Source organism: Bufo gargarizans, chromosome 3, assembly GCF_014858855.1.
Source record: "Bufo gargarizans isolate SCDJY-AF-19 chromosome 3, ASM1485885v1, whole genome shotgun sequence".
NCBI lineage: Eukaryota > Metazoa > Chordata > Amphibia > Anura > Bufonidae > Bufo > Bufo gargarizans.
Genome location: NC_058082.1, coordinates 8,352,473 through 8,373,532, shown reverse-complemented (window position 1 = coordinate 8,373,532; position 21,060 = coordinate 8,352,473). Strand labels below are relative to the sequence as shown.

Sequence of the window (21,060 nt, the reverse complement as noted above, 5' to 3'; positions counted from 1 at the left end):
GTCAGCCAGGGGCCCACATAATATAGTCTGCCAGGTGTCCTCATAATATAGTCAGCCAGGTGTCCCCATAATATAGTCAGCCAGGTGCCTCATAATATAGTCAGCCAGGTGTCCCCAAAATAAAGTCAGCCAGGGGCCCACATAATATAGTCAGCAAGGTGACCCCATATTATAGTCAGCCAGGTGACCCCATAATATAGTCAGCCAGGTGACCCCATAATATAGTCAGCCAGGTGTCCTCATAATATAGTCAGCCAGGTGTCCTCATAATATAGTCAGCCAGGTGTCCCCATAATATAGTCAGCCAGGTGCCCCCATAATATAGTCAGCCAGGTGCCCCCATAATATAGTCAGCCAGGGGCCCACATAATATAGTCAGCCAGGGGCCCACATAATATAGTCAGCCAGGGGCCCACATAATATAGTCAGCCAGGTGCCTCATAATATAATCAGCCAGGTGTCCACATAATATAGTCAGCCAGGTGTCCCCATAATATAGTCAGCCAGGGGCCCATATAATATAGTCAGCCAGGTGTCCCCATAATATAGTTAGCCAGGTGTCCCCATAATATAGTCAGCCAGGGGCCCATATTATATAGACAGCCAGGTGCCCCCATATTATAGTCAGCCAGGTGCCTCATAATATAGTCAGCCAGGTGTCCCCATAATATAGTCAGCCAGGTGTCCCCATAATATAGTCAGCCAGGTGTCCCCATAATATAGTCAGCCAGGTGTCCCCATAATATAGTCAGCCAGGTGTCCCCATAATATAGTCAGCCAGGGGCCCACATAATATAGTCAGCCAGGGGCCCACATAATATAGTCTGCCAGGTGTCCTCATAATATAGTCAGCCAGGTGTCCCCATAATATAGTCAGCTAGGTGCCTCATAATATAGTCAGCCAGGTGTCCCCAAAATAAAGTCAGCCAGGGGCCCACATAATATAGTCAGCCAGGTGTCCCCAAAATAAAGTCAGCCAGGGGCCCACATAATATAGTCAGCCAGGTACCCCCATAATATAGTCAGCCAGGTGCCCCCATAATATAGTCAACCAGGTGTCCCCATAATATAGTCAGCCAGGTGCCCCATAATATAGTCAGCCAGGTGCCCCATAATATAGTCAGCCAGGTGTCCCCATAATATAGTCAGCCAGGTGTCCCCATAATATAGTCAGCCAGGTGTCCCCATAATATAGTCAGCCAGGTGTCCCCATAATATAGTCAGCCAGGTGTCCCCATAATATAGTCAGCCAGGTGTCCCCATAATATAGTCAGCCAGGTGTCCCCATAATATAGTCAGCCAGGTGCCCCATAATATAGTCAGCCAGGTGTCCCCATAATATAGTCAGCCAGGTGTCCCCATAATATAGTCAGCCAGGTGTCCCCATAATATAGTCAGCCAGGTGTCCCCATAATATAGTCAGCAAGGTGCCTTCATAATATAGACAGCCAGGGGCCCACATAATATAGTCAGCCAGGTGTCCCCATAATATAGTCAGCAAGGTGCCTTCATAATATAGTCAGCCAGGGGCCCACATAATATAGTCAGCCAGGTGTCCCCATAATATAGTCAGCCAGGTGTCCCCATAATATAGTCAGCCAGGTGCCCACATAATATAGTCAGCCAGGTGCCCCCATAATATAGTCAACCAGGTGTCCCCATAATATAGTCAGCCAGGTGCCCCATAATATAGTCAGCCAGGTGCCCCCATAATATAGTCAGCCAGGTGCCCCCATAATATAGTCAGCCAGGTGCCCCATAATATAGTCAGCCAGGTGTCCCCATAATATAGTCAGCCAGGTGTCCCCATAATATAGTCAACCAGGTGCCCCCATAATATAGTCAGCCAGGTGTCCCCATAATATAGTCAGCCAGGTGTCCCCATAATATAGTCAGCCAGGTGTCCCCATAATATAGTGAGCCAGGTGACCCCATAATATAGTCAGCCAGGTGACCCCATAATATAGTCAGCCAGGTGACCCCATAATATAGTCAGCCAGGTGTCCCCAAAATATAGTCAGCCAGGTGCCCCCATAATACAGTCAGCCAGGTGCCCCCATAAAATAGTCGGCCAGGTGTCCCATAACAGTGCCTAAGGACCCCAGATGCTATACTACTTATTAAAGGGCTTGTGATTATGGACATCATAGAGGGGGTCCCCACTTAGGCACCCCTAAATGAGCCAGAGAGAAGAAACTCTAACATGCAGCAGTTACATCACATCTTATCCTCTAGTCACAGCCAAAGCTACAGGCACAGTTCTCCTGTTGCCTCTCAGGGTGCAGGCCATCACATCTACCTGCTGGTTCTTTACCTTTCTGGAGAGTCATCTGCAATAGTGCATTGTGGGATGTGCTGAGATGTAGCAGTCAGTTCAGTGCAGATGGATTTCCAGTGGCAGCTTTGGGTGTGATTGGAGTATGAGACTGGTGGATTTCCAGTGGCAGCTTTAGATGTGATTGGAGTATAAGACTATTCCTGAAGTCAGGCAGTGCAAACTACATACAAAATTCCTCAGTGACATATTTAGATCTAAAGGGGTTTAATCCAAAAACAGCGCCACACCTGTCCACTGGAGAAGGGTGGTATTGCAGCTCAGCTCTATTATTTGCAATGTGGCCAAGCTGCGAGACCAGGTGCAACCTATGGACAAGAGTGACGCTGTCTCTAGAAGAAAGCATCCAATCCGGGACAACGCCTTTTAATCTACACATATCTCGGAGTAACTCTGTATGTACTTTGCATATCCTATTTTACGTTACAGTCTTATACTCTAATCACATCCAAAGCTGCAATCAGAATTCCATTGGCACTGGAAATCCATCCACACTGCAGCGACAGCTACGTCCAGAGCTGAGCCGAAGAGTCCAAGAGGTGAAAGTTAAAAGCTGCCAATGAATCGGCACCGAGTGACGGGCTGAGAGGCGGCATCCCTGGCACCAACAGGGCCAAGCAGGCAAACATCTGCTGCCATAGCTGGCCCATACATCAAGAGGATGGCGTGACCTTCCTGAGCCACCCCGCAGATGGAGAGGAGGCTCCGGGCGCAGTACAGACGGAACATTTATTTTACAATTAAACCGTCTCCTCTGCTGAGATTCACTTACATGAAAGGTCAGCGCAGCGCCAACGTCTGCACAGCAAGAAAGGGCGGAGGACTGTGCCCGCCACCGCACTGGAAGATGAGACCGATACAGCAAATGGCGCAAAAGTCTAAAACTCTAGAGGTGATAAACAGCTGCGGCTGTTAGGAGACGGTATGGCATCGGTGAATCCCTTGTAAAGGGACGTGGCCCTTTTAAGAGTGATCTTGATACATCAGAATAATATAGTATTGGAAAGCTTCATGCATATGGCGGTACGTTTCATAGACGCCCCCTGCTCCCGTCACCCCATATCTACAAGCAGCATGATGTGGACATCCCCAGCAATGGTGACAACCCCCGAAATTACATTTTATTAGTATTGTCATTATTATCGGAGCACTCTATGGCGGTATTGTATGAGTAAAATACATATGAATGCAGGGTCGGACTGGAAACTTAAAGTGGCCCTCGAAAAATACTAAAAGTGGCCCTCGAAAAATACTAAAAGTGGCCCCATTTTGTAGTTGGGTCCAAATTGATGGAAGGCAGGGCCCGCAATACCATATTGAGGCACATTATACCGCCCCAACAGAGCCAAATACTTCAATCCATCACAAAATACTGCCACCGACGGCACAAAATACATCCCCAAAAAGGTCCATTTACCGGCCGTGAGGAGGGCTCAGGCGGCCCCCTGGGCATCGGCCCCTCAGGAAATTTCCCTGTAAGGTCTATGGCCCCTGTATGAATGAGATTACTTATGCACTGCATGGCAGTATTATTTGCACATATTGGACTACTATAATGTGTAAACTATATGGCACTGATATTTGGACACTTTATGGCGGCATTATTTAAAGGGGTATTCCAGTTGTGTCAAGTACTGTCATCTATTAACTAATGGATCGATGTAGGTCCTACCGCTGGGACCCCACTGATCATAAGAATGAGAACCCTGATCCCCTGGGGCCCCCCAAAATGACCAGAGAGGCGGATCAGGTATGCGCACTGCCATTCCTGTCACCTCATTCATAGTTCCGGGGACAGTCGAGTACAGAACTCCCATAGAGATAAATAGATCAGCACGCTAGACCTACTGCTCCATTCATTCCGGGGGCCCCGAGGGGAACGGGGTCCCTACACGCATGACCAGTGGCAGTCCCAGCAGTAGGAGTCCCCACGGTCCAATAGTTATCCCCTATTCTGTGGATAAAGGATAACTTGCCACAACTAGTGAATAGTAATGGAATTATTTATGTATTGTATGGCGGCATTATTTGCATATATGATAGCTGTTATGTATGCACTGTATGGCATACTTTACGATGGTCCTACTGGAGAAGTTATTATTGGTATAATGTATGTAGTTGCATTGACACTATAGAAAAGATTGTATAGCGGTATTATACATCAGAGCCCTGTACCGTATGGCGCTGGTATTTAGATACATAGTGATGGTAATATTTGAGCACTGAGCGGTTATATATATATATATATATATATATGTATTTTGGCACTATATTATTTGTTGTCATTATTACTAAAGAACTGTATGGCGGTATTGTTTGACTGCAGTGCAGAGAAATGCAACTATCTACATATAGCATGGCGGTATTACTTGCATACATGTGTACACTGTATGACACTGGCATCCGGATACTTTATTCAGCAATATCTGAGCAGTTATTACTGGAGCACGGTATGGCGGTGTTTTGGCACCTTCCATAGCACATAGGAAAAGCTGGGTCATCACTGAATACACGTGCCCTGCGGCTATGTTGCTGCATAAACGGTCAAACCGACAATTCTGGAGCTGAATTCAGGGTGACAACCCCCTGTGGGACCTGCCGGCACTGGTTGTCACCCAGCTTTTCCAGAAACATAGATAACTAAGAAGCGGCTGAGAAGAAGAGAGCAGGACGACTTTTCTGCAGGCTATGCTCTGAGGTCGGGCCATCATCCAGGCTCTGCCGGAAATCATCCTGAGGTGCAAAGTCGGAATCCCTCCGCTGCTGTTATCTGCAAGACGCCTGCATCTGAAGAAGACACGCTGGGACCTCTCCATGGCAGAGGAGGGCGCGCATCCTCCAAATCCTGTAATCACTCCTCACAACTTCTGCAATCCTCCAGGATTATGTGCATGCTAATCAGAGCTGAGAGCAGGAACCGGATCTGGTCTCCTGAGGACACCACCATCTCCTGCTCCAGCTTCTGATGGTCATGGCACCCAACGGGTTTACGTCCGGCATCTGCAGTCCCTGATGTCCAGATGTGCAGCGCATCCTTTAGCTAACCATGGACCTAAACTGACCCAGACTCTACTATACACATGCATTCTCGGCTTGAGTATCCATGTGTCTGAACATAACCCACATCCTTCTCCTCCTCCACAATTTCCCCATGAACCTGCCAAAATCCAGCAATCTCCCCGACCTCTGCAAAGGGGGGAGAGTAGGGAGGCCACTACACATATTAGAGGGTTGTCCAGATTGGGGGCTTCAACAAATAAACGTCTAGGTTCCTGCGACCATGACCATTGAACTAACAACGGATGGAGTCCAACTGGGCAGGGGTCTCACCGCTTACCTTCCCCCTTGCTTGTTAAAGGCACAAGCCAAGGCCACCACCTGGGAGGTTGCCCGACTGATGACGGGGACGCAGAGCATAGAGTGGACCTCGAAGCCCAACATGTTGTTCAGATGCTTGTGCTCCTCCTGGAAGAAAGGAAGAAAAATTATCAAAAAACAAAACAAAAAAACTCACCCTAACTCAGAATAATCTAAATGTGGAAACTTCCTTGTTTTAGATACAGAGAAGTCAAAAGGGGTGAAACTTGTACCCCTAACGAGAATTGGGGGTCCGGACACCGAAACATCAAAGTGGCAGGAGACAGACCCACATAAAAGAGGAGATACAAAGCTATAGTCATAAAGGAAGCTTCCGAGCCGATCCTGACAGTTCTGTACAATCTGCAAAAACAATATCACCAACTAATTACCGCAACCAAACCTGCCATATCCAGAGGCAATTATCAGTCCTCGAATTAATGAGGTGATCTAACGAGACCAGAAACTCAGCATCCAAGAGAAAGACTCCTACCGTAATATACATCATACAGGGGATAATGAGAGAGGAAAACCAGTATTATAGCAGTTATATTCTTATACATAAGAGCAGTATTATAGTAGTTATATTCCTGTACATATGAGCAGTATTATAGTAGTTATATTCTTGTACATAGGAGGCAGTATTATAGTAGTTATATTCTTGTACATAGGAGGCAGTATTATAGTAGTTATATACTTGTACATAGGAGCAGTATTATAGTAGTTATATTCTTGTACATAGGAGCAGTATTATAGTAGTTATATTCTTGTACATAGGAGCAGTATTATAGTAGTTATATTCTTGTACATAGGAGCAGTATTATAGTAGTTATATTATTGTACATAGGAGCAGTATTATAGTAGTTATATTCTTGTACATAGGAGGCAGTATTATAGTAGTTATATTCTTGTACATAGGAGGCAGTATTATAGTAGTTATATTCTTGTACATAGGAGCAGTATTATAGTAGTTATATTCTTGTACATAGGAGCAGTATTATAGTAGTTATATTCTTGTACATAGGAGGCAGTATTATAGCAGTTATATTCTTGTACACAGGAGCAGTATTATAGTAGTTATATTCTTGTACATAGGAGGCAGTATTATAGCAGTTATATTCTTGTACATAGGAGGTAGTATTATAGTAGTTATATTCATGTACATAGGAGCAGTATTATAGTAGTTATAATCTTGTACATAGGAGGCAGTATTATAGTAGTTATATTTGTGTACATAGGAGCAGTATTATAGTAGTTATATTCTTGTACATAGGAGGCAGTATTATAGTAGCTTGTCACAACCAGACAGCTGAGAAGCTCTGACAGAAGCCTTTCAGAACCTCCTCCTTGAGTTTTCTTGGTTTTGGTTTTCAGTTCCTCATCTCGTTAGCCTCTCTCAGCTGTCATGTAGTTGGACTGATTGCCTCCCTTTAAATTCCTCCCCATAATGCATTAGTGTGCGGCTTATACAACTTCCTGGAGTGTGTGTGTGCATGCTGATCCTATTTTCCAGCCTTCTACAAGATAAGTGCTGTACATTTTACATTTTCTGTTTGCTGGATCCCAGGTGACCCTGACTCCCTCCGTGTCTAGTGTAGGGAGCCGGTGGTCGTGTCCCCTCACTATTGTAGGGTGTTCAGGTGGTATATAGTCGAGGTACGAGGATATGCGATCATCCACTATTGGGATTTTTGCATAGGCTGAGCAGTCAGGGAGAGTGCCAGGTCTTATGCAGGGGTCTCCCTTTTGTTCCTTAGTTTTGGATCCAGTCCGTCATATATTCATTTTGTGTTGTCTTGTTTCCTGTACACCTTCCGTGACATTATAAGCCGCCAAAACCGTCTCAAGCATGGATCCGGTTTCACTTTTGACTGAACGCTTCTAGGGTCTTTCATTGGAGGTAGCTGATCTCCGTAAGACTTTTTCTCAGTTTCTGGTGACCGGTTCAGCTTGCGTTCATGGAGTTTGTTCTGAGCCTAAGATCTCGCTCCCGGATATGTTCTCTGGGGGTAGTGAGAATTTTGTGCGTTTCAGAGAGGCTTGCAAACTCCATTTTTGCCTTCTTCCCCATTCCTCTGGTGATGAGGAACGGAGGGTGGGGATCATTATATCGCTGCTCGGGGTAACGCTCAGTCGTGGGCCTTTTCGCTGCCGGAGGGGGCACAGCCTCTCCGTTCAGTGGATGATTTCTTTTTAGCCCTGGGTCAGATATCTACGTCTGTTATGCCAGGGTAAACAATCCGCAGAGATATACTGCTCAGAATTTCGGGGATGGGCAGCTGATACTGGTTGGAATGATGCTGCACTCCGAAGTCAATTTTGCCATGGTCTTTCAGAGGGATTGAAAGATGCATTTGCCTTTCATGAGAGGCCTATTTCTTTGGACTCTGCTATGTCTCAGGCCGTTCGTATTGACAGGCGTCTTAGAGAGAGAGGAGAGATCTCTCCTTTCTGTCATACTCAGTCCCAGGACAGTGCAGCGGTCCCGTTCTGTGCGCAGGGGTCTCGGTCGCTGTCAGCCCCTTCTGAGCAGGAGCCCATGCAGCTGGGGTTGATTGCTTCTGACAATAGAAGATTCAGCTCGCATGGGAGGGTTTGTTTTTGTTGTGGAGGTATAAATCATTTGGCAAATGTTTGTCCCTCTAGGAGATTCAGGCAGTTTTCTGGGAGTAATAAAGAAACAAAAAGGAAAAAATCTTTTAAAAATGTTCCATCTGTTACTATTGGCAGGGTTGAGGCGGAAATTGAAGGTTTTCCGTTTGCTTGTAGTTCCCGTTTTGTCCTGCCTGCCAGGGTGGCGCTAGAGAGCAAGAACATTTTTTTGTGAGATTTTTGTAGATAGTGGAGCAGCGGTCAATCTCATTGATAATCATTTTGCGATAACTCATGGTTTCCAGGTGTGCACTTTGGGAAATGATATTCCTGTTTTTGCTATTGATTCACCTCCACTTTCTCAGAAATCATTAAAGGGCATAGTTCACAATATTCGTTTAATTGTGAGTGATGCTCATGTTGAGGATGTGTCATGTTTCGTCCTTAGTGGATTACCTACTCCTCTTGTGTTGGGGCTACCCTGGCTCACTAAACATAACCCCACCATTGATTGGCAAGCGAGGCAAATAAATGGTTGGAGTGACTTTTGCAGAGAGAATTGCCTCATGACATCTGTTTCTGAGGTTGCTACTAAGACTATACCACCTTTTCTCTCTGAATTTTCAGATGTCTTCTCTGAGAGTGGAGTTCAGGATTTGCCCCCGCACAGGGAGTACGATTGCCCTATTAATCTCATCCCAGGCGCCAAGCTGCCTAAATCTCGTTTATACAATCTTTCCCAACCTGAGAGGATCGCTATGCGTGCTTATATCTTGGAGAGTCTGAGAAGAGGACACATACGACCCTCAAAGTCACCTGTTGCCGCTGGTTTTCTCTTTGTTAAGAAAAAAGATGGTTCTTTAAGACCTTGTCTGGATTTCAGGGAGCTGAACAGTATCACAATTCGTGACCCTTATCCGCTTCCTCTGATCCCGGACCTGTTTAACCAGGTTGTTGGGGCTAAAGTCTTTTCCAAATTAGATCTAAGAGGGGCATACAACCTGGTCAGGGTCAGAGAAGGGGACGAATGGAAGACGGCCTTCAATACCCCTGAGGGCCATTTTGAGAATTTGGTTATGCCTTTTGGTTTGATGAATGCCCCAGCCGTTTTTCAGCATTTCGTGAACAGCATTTTTTATCATTTAATGGGAAAATTTGTATTGGTGTATTTGGATGACATTTTGATTTTTTCTCCTGATTTCAAAACTCATAAGGACCACCTACGTCAGGTCTTGCTCATCCTGCGGGAGAATAAATTATACGTGAAACTGGAAAAATGTGTGTTTGCGGTTCCAGAAATGCAATTTCTGGGGTTTCTTCTCTCCGCTTCTGGTTTTCGCATGGACCCCGAGAAGGTCCACGCTGTGCTTGAGTAGGAGCTTCCTGAGAATCAGAAGGCGCTGATGCGTTTTTTGGGCTTTGCCAATTATTACAGGAAGTTTATTTTGAATTATTCCTCTATTGTTAAACCACTCACTGATATGACCAGAAAGGGGGTAGATTTTTCTTCCTGGTCGGTAGAGGCGCGTAAGGCCTTTTCTAATATCAAGGAGAGTTTTGCTTCCGCTCCCATCTTGGTACAACCTGATATTTCTCTACCCTTCATAGTTGAGGTTGATACTTCTGAGGTGGGTGTGGGTGCGGTCTAGTCTCAGGGTTCCTCTCCTGCCAAATGGCGACCGTGTGCCTTTTTCTCGAAGAAACTCTCCTCCGCAGAGAGAAATTACGATGTGGGAGATAGGGAATTGTTGGCCATCAAGTTGGCTTTTGAGGAATGGCGCCATTGGCTAGAGGGAGCCAGACACCCTATTACCGTGTTTACTGACCATAAAAATCTGGCCTACTTGGAGTCAGCCAAGCGTCTGAACCCGAGACAGGTCAGATGGTCTTTGTTCTTTTCAAGGTTTAATTTTGTTGTCACGTTCCGCCCTGGGGTTAAGAATGTGAAGGCAGATGCCCTGTCACGTTGTTTTCCGGGAGGTGGGAATTTTGAAGACCCGGGTCCCATTTTGGCTGAAGGTGTGGTGGTCTCTGCTCTTTTTCCTAAATTGGAGGCAGAGGTGCAGGCAGCCCAGTCAGGGCCCAGTCAGGCTCCTGATCTTTGTCCTCCTGGGAGGTTGTTTGTGCCTCTCGCTTTAAGACTTTTTAAGGAACACCACGATACGGTCCTTGCTGGGCACCCGGGGGCAAGAGCCACAGTGGATCTCATCGCTCGGAGATTCTGGTGGCCTGCGCTTCGTAAGTCGGTTGAGGGTTTTGTGCTTGAGTGTGAGCTTCCTGAGAATCAGAAGGCGCTGATGCGTTTTTTGGGCTTTGCCAATTATTACAGGAAGTTTATTTTGAATTATTCCTCTATTGTTAAACCACTCACTGATATGACTAGAAAGGGGGTAGATTTTTCTTCCTGGTCGGTAGAGGCGCGTAAGGCTTTTTCTGATATCAAGGAGAGTTTTGCTTCCGCTCCCATCTTGGTGCAACCTGATGTTTCTTTACCCTTCATAGTTGAGGTTGATGCTTCTGAGGTGGGTGTGGGGGCGGTCTTGTCTCAGGGTTCCTCTCCTGCCAATTGGCGACCGTGTGCCTTTTTCTCAAGAAAACTCTCCTCCGCAGAGAGAAATTACGATGTGGGAGATAGGGAATTGTTGGCCATCAAGTTGGCTTTTGAGGAATGGCGCCATTGGCTAGAGGGAGCCAGACACCCTATTACCGTATTTACTGACCATAAAAATCTGGCCTACTTGGAGTCAGCCAAGCGTCTGAACCCGAGACAGGCCAGATGGTCTTTGTTCTTTTCTAGGTTTAATTTTGTTGTCACGTTCCGCCCTGGAGTTAAGAATGTGAAGGCAGATGCCCTGTCACGTTGTTTTCCGGGAGGCGGGAATTTTGAAGACCCGGGTCCCATTTCGGCTGAAGGTGTGGTGGTCTCTGCTCTTTTTCCTGAATTGGAGGCAGAGGTGCAGGCAGCCCAGTCAGAGGCTCCTGATCTTTGTCCTCCTGGGAGGTTGTTTGTGCCTCTCGCTTTAAGACACAAGATTTTTAAAGAACACCACGATACGGTCCTTGCTGGGCACCCGGGGGTAAGAGCCACACTGGATCTCATCGCTCGGAGATTCTGGTGGCCTGCGCTTCGTAAGTCGGTTGAGGGTTTTGTGGCAGCCTGCGAGACTTGCGCTCGTGCCAAAGTCCCTCATTCACGGCCATCAGGTCCTCTCCTTCCCTTACCCATTCCTTCCCGTCCTTGGACACATCTGTCCATGGACTTCATAACGGACCTGCCTCGTTCCTCGGGGAAGACTGTGATTCTGGTGGACCGTTTTAGCAAAATGGTGCATTTCATCCCTTTTCCTGGTTTGCCCAATGCTAAGACGCTGGCGCAGGTATTTATTGATCACATTGTCAAATTGCATGGTATTCCTTCAGACATAGTCTCTGATAGGGGCACGCAGTTTGTTTCCAGATTCTGGAAGGCTTTCTGTTCTCGCTTGGGGGTTCGGTTGTCATTCTCTTCTGCTTTCCACCCACAGTCGAATGGCCAGACAGAGCGCGTCAATCAGAATCTGGAGACATATCTGCGCTGTTTTGTGGCGGAGAATCAGGAGGATTGGTGTTCCTTTTTGTCCCTTGCTGAGTTTGCTTTAAATAACCGTCGTCAGGAGTCCTCTGATAAGTCACCATTTTCTGGTGCATATGGGTTTCATCCGCAGTTTGGGACTTTCTCGGGAGAGGGGTCTTCTGGTTTACCTGATGAGGACAGATTCTCCTCGTCTTTGTCATCTATTTGGCAAAAGATTCAGGATAATCTAAAGAGCATGAGTGAGAGATATAAGCGTGTGGCAGATAAGAGATGTGTGCCTGGTCCGGACCTGAATGTTGGTGATCTGGTGTGGTTGTCTACCAAGAATATCAAATTGAAGGTTCCCTCCTGGAAGTTGGGTCCTAGGTTTATTGGGCCTTACAAAATCCTGTCTGTCATCAATCCTGTTGCATACCGTCTTGATCTTCCTCAGACTTGGAAGATCCATAATGTTTTTCATAAGTCCTTATTGAAACCTTATGTTCAACCCATTGTACCCTCGCCTTTGCCTCCTCCTCCGATTATGGTTGATGGGAATCTTGAATTTCAGGTCTCTAGGATTGTGGATTCTCGTCTTGTCCGCGGTTCTCTCCAGTACCTCGTTCATTGGGAGGGTTATGGTCCTGAGGAGAGGATGTGGGCCCCAGTGACGGACATTAAGGCCACTCGTCTCATCAGGGCTTTCCATAGGTCCCATCCTGAGAAGGTGGGCTCTGAGTGTCCGGAGTCCACTCGTAGAGGGCTGTCACAACCAGACAGCTGAGAAGCTCTGACAGAAGCCTTTCAGAACCTCCTCCTTGAGTTTTCTTTGTTTTGAATTTCAGTTCCTCATCTCGTTAGCCTCTCTCAGCTGTCATGTAGTTGGACTGATTGCATCCCTTTAAATTCCTCCCCATAATGCATTAGTGTGCGGCTTATACAACTTCCTGGAGTGTGTGTGCATGCTGATCCTATTTTCCAGCCTTCTACAAGATAAGTGCTGTACATTTATTTGTGATTTTCTGTTTGCTGGATCCCAGGTGACCCCGACTCCCTCCGTGTCTAGTGTAGGGAGCCGGTGGTCGTGTCCCCTCACTATTGTAGGGTGTTCAGGTGGTATATAGTCGAGGTACGTGGATATGCGATCATCCACCATTGGGATTTTCGCATAGGCTGAGCAGACAGGGAGAGTGCCAGGTCTTATGCAGGGGTCTCCCTTTTGTTCCTTAGTTTTGGATCCAGTGAGTCATATATTCATTTTGCATTGTCTTGTTTCCTGTACACCTTCCGTGACAAGTAGTTATATTCTTGTACATAGTAGCAGTATTATAGTAGTTATATTCTTGTACATAGGAAGCAGTATTATGGTAGTTATATTTTTGTACATAGGGGCAATATTATAGTAGTTATATTCTTGTACATAGGAGGCAGCATTATAGTAGTTATATTCTTGTACATAGGAGCAGTATTATAGTAGTTATATTCTCGAACATAGGAGGCAGTATTATAGTAGTTATATTCTCGAACATAGGAGGCAGTATTATAGTAGTTATATTCTTGTATATAGGAGGCAGTATTATAGTAGTTATATTCTTGTACATAAGAGGCAGTATTGTAGCAGTTATATTCTTGTACATAGGAGCAGTATTATAGTAGTTATATTCTTGTACATAGGAGGCAGTATTATAGTAGTTATATTCTTGTACATAGGAGCAGTATTATAGTAGTTATATTCTAGTACATAGGAGAAGTATTATAGTAGTTATATTCTTGTACATAGGAGGCAGTATTATAGTAGTTATATTCTTGTACATAGGAGCAGTATTATAGTAGTTATATTCTTGTACATAGGAGCAGTATTATAGTAGTTATATTCTTGTACATACAGTAGGGGGCAGTATTATAGTAGTTATAGTTCTGTCAGTATTATATTAGTTAAATTAACACTGTGCGGTATTATAATCGTTAGTTTCTTGTACAGTAGCATATATAACAATTACTAATCGGTTGTTAATACCAGAATGAACATATCCTTTCTGTTTCTCGCGCTGCACAGAATCTTCAGTTCATACAGCATCTCTTTTTGGAAATTAAGTTAATAGTAATAATGTTTCTTGATGTAGATTATTATTATTTATAAGTTAGTTCTAGTATTATAGGAAGGGAGTAAGTCTTTCGATGCTGCCCAGTATAGAACTTGTGAGCAGTGTGTGATTATTTATCCTATTACTCATATTCTCTGTAGATATAGAGCTCTCTTTATGTTCCCATCGGCTTTCCCTCTGTGCAGCCCTCGCCTCCTGCGCTACTTATCTTGCACTGCGCAGCTTTGCCGGGGGTCACATCATTTTATGGTTTGAGGCGAGGATATGAAGCTATTAAACGTTTGTTATCAGCATCTCCGCTAACTTCAGTCATTTCAAAGTGTCAATTTTTTTAAATTCTTATCGGAAGTTAATGGAAATATCATACAGTCATCTGCTGGGAGATGTTCTAGAAACTGCAGGTCAGGGGCGAATCCGTGGCTGGTGCTGAGAATGTGCTGAAATACTGCATGGCGGTATGGAGGAAAAGATGGCGGAAAAATATAACCAATCGTTCATGCGGTAACTTCTGTATCAGCTCTAACTGCAGGTTGTTTGCACCAGAACCTGTTCACACACTGCAACAAGCACAACACGGTAACGAGACATCACATGGAAGAGGATGGAGTAAACGCATCATACGTGATAAAAACTGTGGAGGAGAAGAGACATCAGCTATTATAGCACAAAGATAGAGCCGAGACTTACAGAGCTGATGTCCTGGAGCGTGATGGATTTCTTCTTATCCACAACCTGACCCAAATGTCCAAATGTCAACTGAGAAGAATCATAAGATTTATTACAGGTGCTACTACAGTGAACCTGAGAAATACAGATGAAGCAGAGCTGAATGGGTTACTGTACTGTTTAATATCTTACGTCATATGTAAAACCCAAAATCACCTGTGGTGTTACATAGGCCTGCAGGTGACATCTACTACATTATCTGTACTGAGAGTTATCACTACTATCTGTGGTGTTACATAGGACTGCAGGTGACATCTACTACATTATCTGTACTGAGAGTTATCACTGTGTTATCTGTGGTGTTACATAGGACTGCAGGTGACATCTACTACATTATCTGTACTAAGAGAGTTATCACTGTGTTTTATGTGGTGTTACATAGGACTGCAGGTTACATCTACTACATTATCTGTACTAAGAGAGTTATCACTGTGTTATCTGGGGTGTTACATAGGACTGCAGGTGACATCTACTACATTATCTGTACGCGGAGAGTTATCACTGTGTTATATGTGGTGTTACATAGGACTGCAGGTGACATCTACTACATTATCTGTACTAAGAGAGTTATCACTGTGTTATATGTGGTGTTACATAGGACTGCAGGTGAAATCTACTACATTATCTGTACTAAGAGAGTTATCACTGTGTTATATGTGGTGTTACATAGGACTGCAGGTGACATCTACTACATTATCTGTACTAAGAGAGTTATCACTGTTATCTGTGGTGTTACATAGGACTGCAGGTGACATCTACTACATTATCTGTACGCAGAGAGTTATCACTGTGTTATATGTGGTGTTACATAGGACTGCAGGTGACATCTACTACATTATCTGTACTAAGAGAGTTATCACTGTGTTATATGTGGTGTTACATAGGACTGCAGGTGAAATCTACTACATTATCTGTACTAAGAGAGTTATCACTGTGTTATATGTGGTGTTACATAGGACTGCAGGTGACATCTACTACATTATCTGTACTAAGAGAGTTATCACTGTGTTATATGTGGTGTTACATAGGACTGCAGGTGACATCTACTACATTATCTGTACTAAGAGAGTTATCACTTTGTTATATGTGGTGTTACATAGGACTGCAGGTGACATCTACTACATTATCTGTACTAAGAGAGTTATCACTGTGTTATATGTGGTGTTACATAGGACTGCAGGTGACATCTACTACATTATCTGTACGAGGAGAGTTATCACTGTATTATATGTGGTGTTACATAGGACTGCAGGTGACATCTACTACAGTATCTGTACTCAGAGCGTTATCACTGTGTTATATGTGGTGTTACATAGGACTGCAGGTGACATCTACTACATTATCTGTACTCTGAGAGTTATCATTGTGTTATATGTGGTGTTACATAGGACTGCAGGTGACATCTACTACATTATCTGTACTCAGAGAGTTATCACTGTGTTATCTGGGGTGTTACATAGGACTGCAGGTGATATGTACTACATTATCTGTACTCAGAGAGTTATCACTGTATTATATGTGGTGTTACATAGGACTGCAGGTGACATCTACTACATTATCTGTACTCGGAGAGTTATCACTGTGTTATCTGTGGTGTTACATAGGACTGCAGGTGACATCTACCACGCTATCTGCAACATACGTAATGTAATTTGTAATCACTTACTGGAAAACTTATCTCTTCTTCTAACACTTTCTCTCCGACGACCTGCAGGGAAGGAGGGACATAATGATACTTCTCTTGATACAATAATTGTTACATTTATTGCAGCGAATTCTCACTTGTCACCGATGGATTTCTGTTGTACAGTAAAATATCCCGATGCAAACCTCCCGGGTGCTGCTAATTACAGCTGTTATACCCGCCAACCCTGGGGAATCATCTCTTGGGGCACAGCATGAGAAGTGGCAGCGGTCTGTGTGCATGTATGGAGGACCCCGCTGTAGGCGAGACTAGGATCTCTGCACAGAGTTCATTCTCTAATGTCTGCAGATTGTCCACGGCTGGTGACACGCTGCATGCGGCAGCACAGGGCGCAGCCTCCAGCCGCTCTTGGGAAATGCGTTTACTGATGTGACAACAACTCCCCATCTGATGTCTGGACCGCACATGATGGTACGTGTAGTTACCAGCTTCTGTGGACAGACATTGGGTGGAGCAGAACTGTCACTGCTGCCACCATGGACACCGCAGCTGCTGTCAGATCTATAGACTGCATGAGTATGGAGGAGAAGGAAAACGGGCTTCTTTTCATGTCACTCAGAATAAAGTGTATATTTAATCTTCTGGATACCGTGAAGATGCGGCTCCTCCATGATAATGATGATGGCTGCGAGGAGGTCACATCGAGCTGAACCCCTCTCCTCAGATCTCCAGCATCTAACGCCGCTCTCCTCCGACGTACGGTATAAACACTTACTGCAACATCAGAATGATTTCCCGCAACGCCCGGAGGGAGAACCTTTCAAGTTGTGCAAATAAATTCTGGATGGTATCTTTATAAACAGAAGATTTATTTTCTGGTTCAAATTCCTAAAACTCCTACGATTATCGCCAAACGGAACAAAAGACCCGGCAAGAGATGGAGATAACTTCTCATATCTAAATATCTATTTCATATCTATCTATATTATATCTGTTATCTATTATCTATCTATCTTTCTCTCCATCTGTCTCTCCTCTATCTGTCTGTCTGTCTGTCAGACACATTGTATAGCTTCACCTACTCAACTAATAGTTACCTAGGCAGAAAAATCAAGTGGTTGCTAGGCAACCTAAATTACAACATGCTGTAAGAAACAAAAAGGGGAAGCTAAAAGAAGAGGCATATGGATAGATTTACTATGTTTATGTAGTTATTGCAGAGGGGAAGGGTTGTAAGTCTATTCCAGAGGATGCTCAGGACTAGCTCTATCTGCTGTACAGTATACTGCCTCTCCACACTGTACAGGTCAGGACTAGATCTACCTGCTGTACAGTATACTGCCTCTCCACACTGTACAGGTCAGGACTAGATCTACCTGCTGTACAGTATACTGCCTCTCCACACTGCACAGGTCAGGACTAGCTCTATCTACTGTACAGTATACTGCCTCTCCACACTGCACAGGTCAGGACTAGATCTACCTGCTGTACAGTATACTGCCTCTCCACACTGCACAGGTCAGGACTAGCTCTATCTACTGTACAGTATACTGCCTCTCCACACTGCACAGGTCAGGACTAGCTCTATCTACTGTACAGTATACTGCCTCTCCACACTGCACAGGTCAGGACTAGATCTACCTGCTGTACAGTATACTGCCTCTCCACACTGCACAGGTCAGGACTAGCTCTACCTGCTGTACAGTATACTGCCTCTCCACACTGCACAGGTCAGGGCTAGATCTACCTGCTGTACAGTATACTGCTTCTCCACACTGCACAGGTCAGGACTAGATCTACCTGCTGTACAGTATACTGCCTCTCCACACTGCACAGGTCAGGACTAGCTCTACCTGCTGTACAGTATACTGCCTCTCCACACTGCGCAGGTCAGGACTAGATCTACCTGCTGTACAGTATACTGCCTCTCCACACTGCACAGGTCAGGACTAGATCTACCTGCTGTACAGTATACTGCCTCTCCACGCTGCGCAGGTCAGGACTAGATCTACCTGCTGTACAGTATACTGCCTCTCCACACTGCACAGGTCAGGACTAGATCTATCTGCTGTACAGTATACTGCCTCTCTACACCGCACAGGTCAGGACTAGATCTACCTGCTGTACAGTATACTGCCTCTCTACACCGCACAGGTCAGGACTAGATCTACCTGATGTACAGTATACTGCCTCTCCACACTGCACAGGTCAGGACTAGATCTACCTGCTGTACAGTATACTGCCTCTCTACACCGCACAGGTCAGGACTAGATCTATCTGCTGTACAGTATACTGCCTCTCCACGCTGCACAGGTCAGGACTAGCTCTACCTACTGTACAGTATACTGCCTCTCCACACTGCACAGGTCAGGACTAGATCTACCTGCTGTACAGTATACTGCCTCTCTACACCGCACAGATCAGGACTAGATCTACCTGCTGTACAGTATACTGCCTCTCCACACTGCACAGGTCAGGGCTAGATCTACCTGCTGTACAGTATACTGCCTCTCCACACTGCACAGGTCAGGGCTAGCTCTACCTGCTGTACAGTATACTGCCTCTCCACACTGCACAGGTCAGGACTAGCTCTACCTGCTGTACAGTATACTGCCTCTCCACACTGCACAGGTCAGGGCTAGATCTACCTGCTGTACAGTATACTGCCTCTCCACACTGTACAGGTCAGGACTAGCTCTACCTGCTGTACAGTATACTGCCTCTCCACACTGCACAGGTCAGGACTAGCTCTACCTGCTGTACAGTATACTGCCTCTCCACACTGCACAGGTCAAGGCTAGATCTACCTGCTGTACAGTATACTGCCTCTCCACACTGCACAGGTCAGGTCTAGCTCTACCTGCTGTACAGTATATTGCCTCTCCACACTGCACAGGTCAGGACTAGATCTACCTGCTGTACAGTATACTGCCTCTCCACACTGTACAGGTCAGGACTAGCTCTACCTGCTGTACAGTATACTGCCTCTCCACACTGCACAGGTAAGGACTAGATCTACCTGCTGTACAGTATACTGCCTCTCCACACTGCACAGGTCAGGACTAGCTCTACCTGCTGTACAGTATACTGCCTCTCCACACTGCACAGGTCGGGGCTAGATCTACCTGCTGTACAGTATACTGCCTCTCCACACCACAGAGGTCAGGACTAGATCTACCTGCTGTACAGTATACTGCCTCTCCACACTGCACAGGTCAGGACTAGATCTACCTGCTGTACAATATACTGCCTCTCCACACTGCACAGGTCAGGGCTAGATCTATCTGCTGTACAGTATACTGCCTCTCCACGCTGCACAGGTCAGGACTAGCTCTACCTGCTGTACAGTATACTGCCTCTCCACACTGCACAGGTCAGGACTAGATCTACCTGCTGTACAGTATACTACCTCTCCACACTGCACAGGTCAGGACTAGCTCTACCTGCTGTACAATATACTGCCTCTCCACACTGCACAGGTCAGGGCTAGATCTATCTGCTGTACAGTATACTGCCTCTCCACGCTGCACAGATCAGGACTAGCTCTACCTGCTGTACAGTATACTGCCTCTCCACACTGCACAGGTCAGGACTAGATCTACCTGCTGTACAGTATACTGCCTCTCCACACTGCACAGGTCAGGGCTAGATCTACCTGCTGTACAATATACTGCCTCTCCACACTGCACAGGTCAGGGCTAGATCTATCTGCTGTACAGTATACTGCCTCTCCACAGGTCAGGACTAGATCTACCTGCTGTACAGTATACTGCCTCTCCACACTGCACAGGTCAGGACTAGATCTACCCGCTGTACAGTATACTGCCTCTCCACACTGCACAGGTCAGGGCTAGATCTACCTGCTGTACAGTATACTGCCTCTCCACACTGCACAGGTCAGGACTAGATCTACCTGCTGTACAGTATACTGCCTCTCCACACTGCACAAGTCAGGGCTAGATCTATCTGCTGTACAGTATACTGCCTCTCCACAGGTCAGGACTAGATCTACCTGCTGTACAGTATACTGCCTCTCCACACTGCACAGGTCAGGACTAGATCTACCCGCTGTACAGTATACTGCCTCTCCACACTGCACAGGTCAGGACTAGCTCTACCTGCTGTACAGTATACTGCCTCTCCACACTGCACAGGTCAGGACTAGATCTACCTGCTGTACAGTATACTGCCTCTCCACACTGCACAGGTCAGGGCTAGATCTACCTGCTGTACAATATACTGCCTCTCCACACTGCACAGGTCAGGGCTAGATCTATCTGCTGTACAGTATACTGCCTCTCCACTCTGCACAGGTCAGGGCTAGATCTACCTGCTGTAAAGTATACTGCCTCTCTACACTGCACAGGTCAGGGCTAGATCTACCTGCTGTACAGTATACTGCCTCTCCACACTGCACAGGTCAGGGCTAGATCTATCTGCTGTACAGTATACTGCCTCTCTACACTGCACAGGTCAGGGCTAGATCTATCTGCTGTACAGTATACTGCCTCTCCACACTGCACAGGTCAGGGCTAGATCTACCTGCTGTAAAGTATACTGCCTCTCCACACTGCACAGGTCAGGGCTAGATCTATCTGCTGTACAGTATACTGCCTCTCCACAGGTCAGGACTAGATCTACCTGCTGTACAGTATACTGCCTCTCCACACTGCACAGGTCAGGACTAGATCTACCCGCTGTACAGTATACTGCCTCTCCACACTGCACAGGTCAGGGCTAGATCTAC

At 45.8% G+C, this 21,060-nt stretch overlaps 1 protein-coding gene across 1 annotated transcript in view; it reads right to left on the bottom strand.

Moving 5' to 3' along the window:
• LOC122930589 (cGMP-dependent 3',5'-cyclic phosphodiesterase-like) overlaps positions 1–21,060 on the bottom strand; it is a 191,461-nt gene that overhangs the window by 47,305 nt on the left and 123,096 nt on the right. The window contains exons 11-13 of the mRNA XM_044284079.1: positions 16,335–16,376; positions 14,630–14,698; positions 5,673–5,800 (exon numbers count right to left, since the gene is read on the bottom strand). Coding sequence (XP_044140014.1) covers positions 5,673–5,800; positions 14,630–14,698; positions 16,335–16,376 — 239 coding nt within the window. The remainder of the gene's footprint in view (positions 1–5,672; positions 5,801–14,629; positions 14,699–16,334; positions 16,377–21,060) is intronic.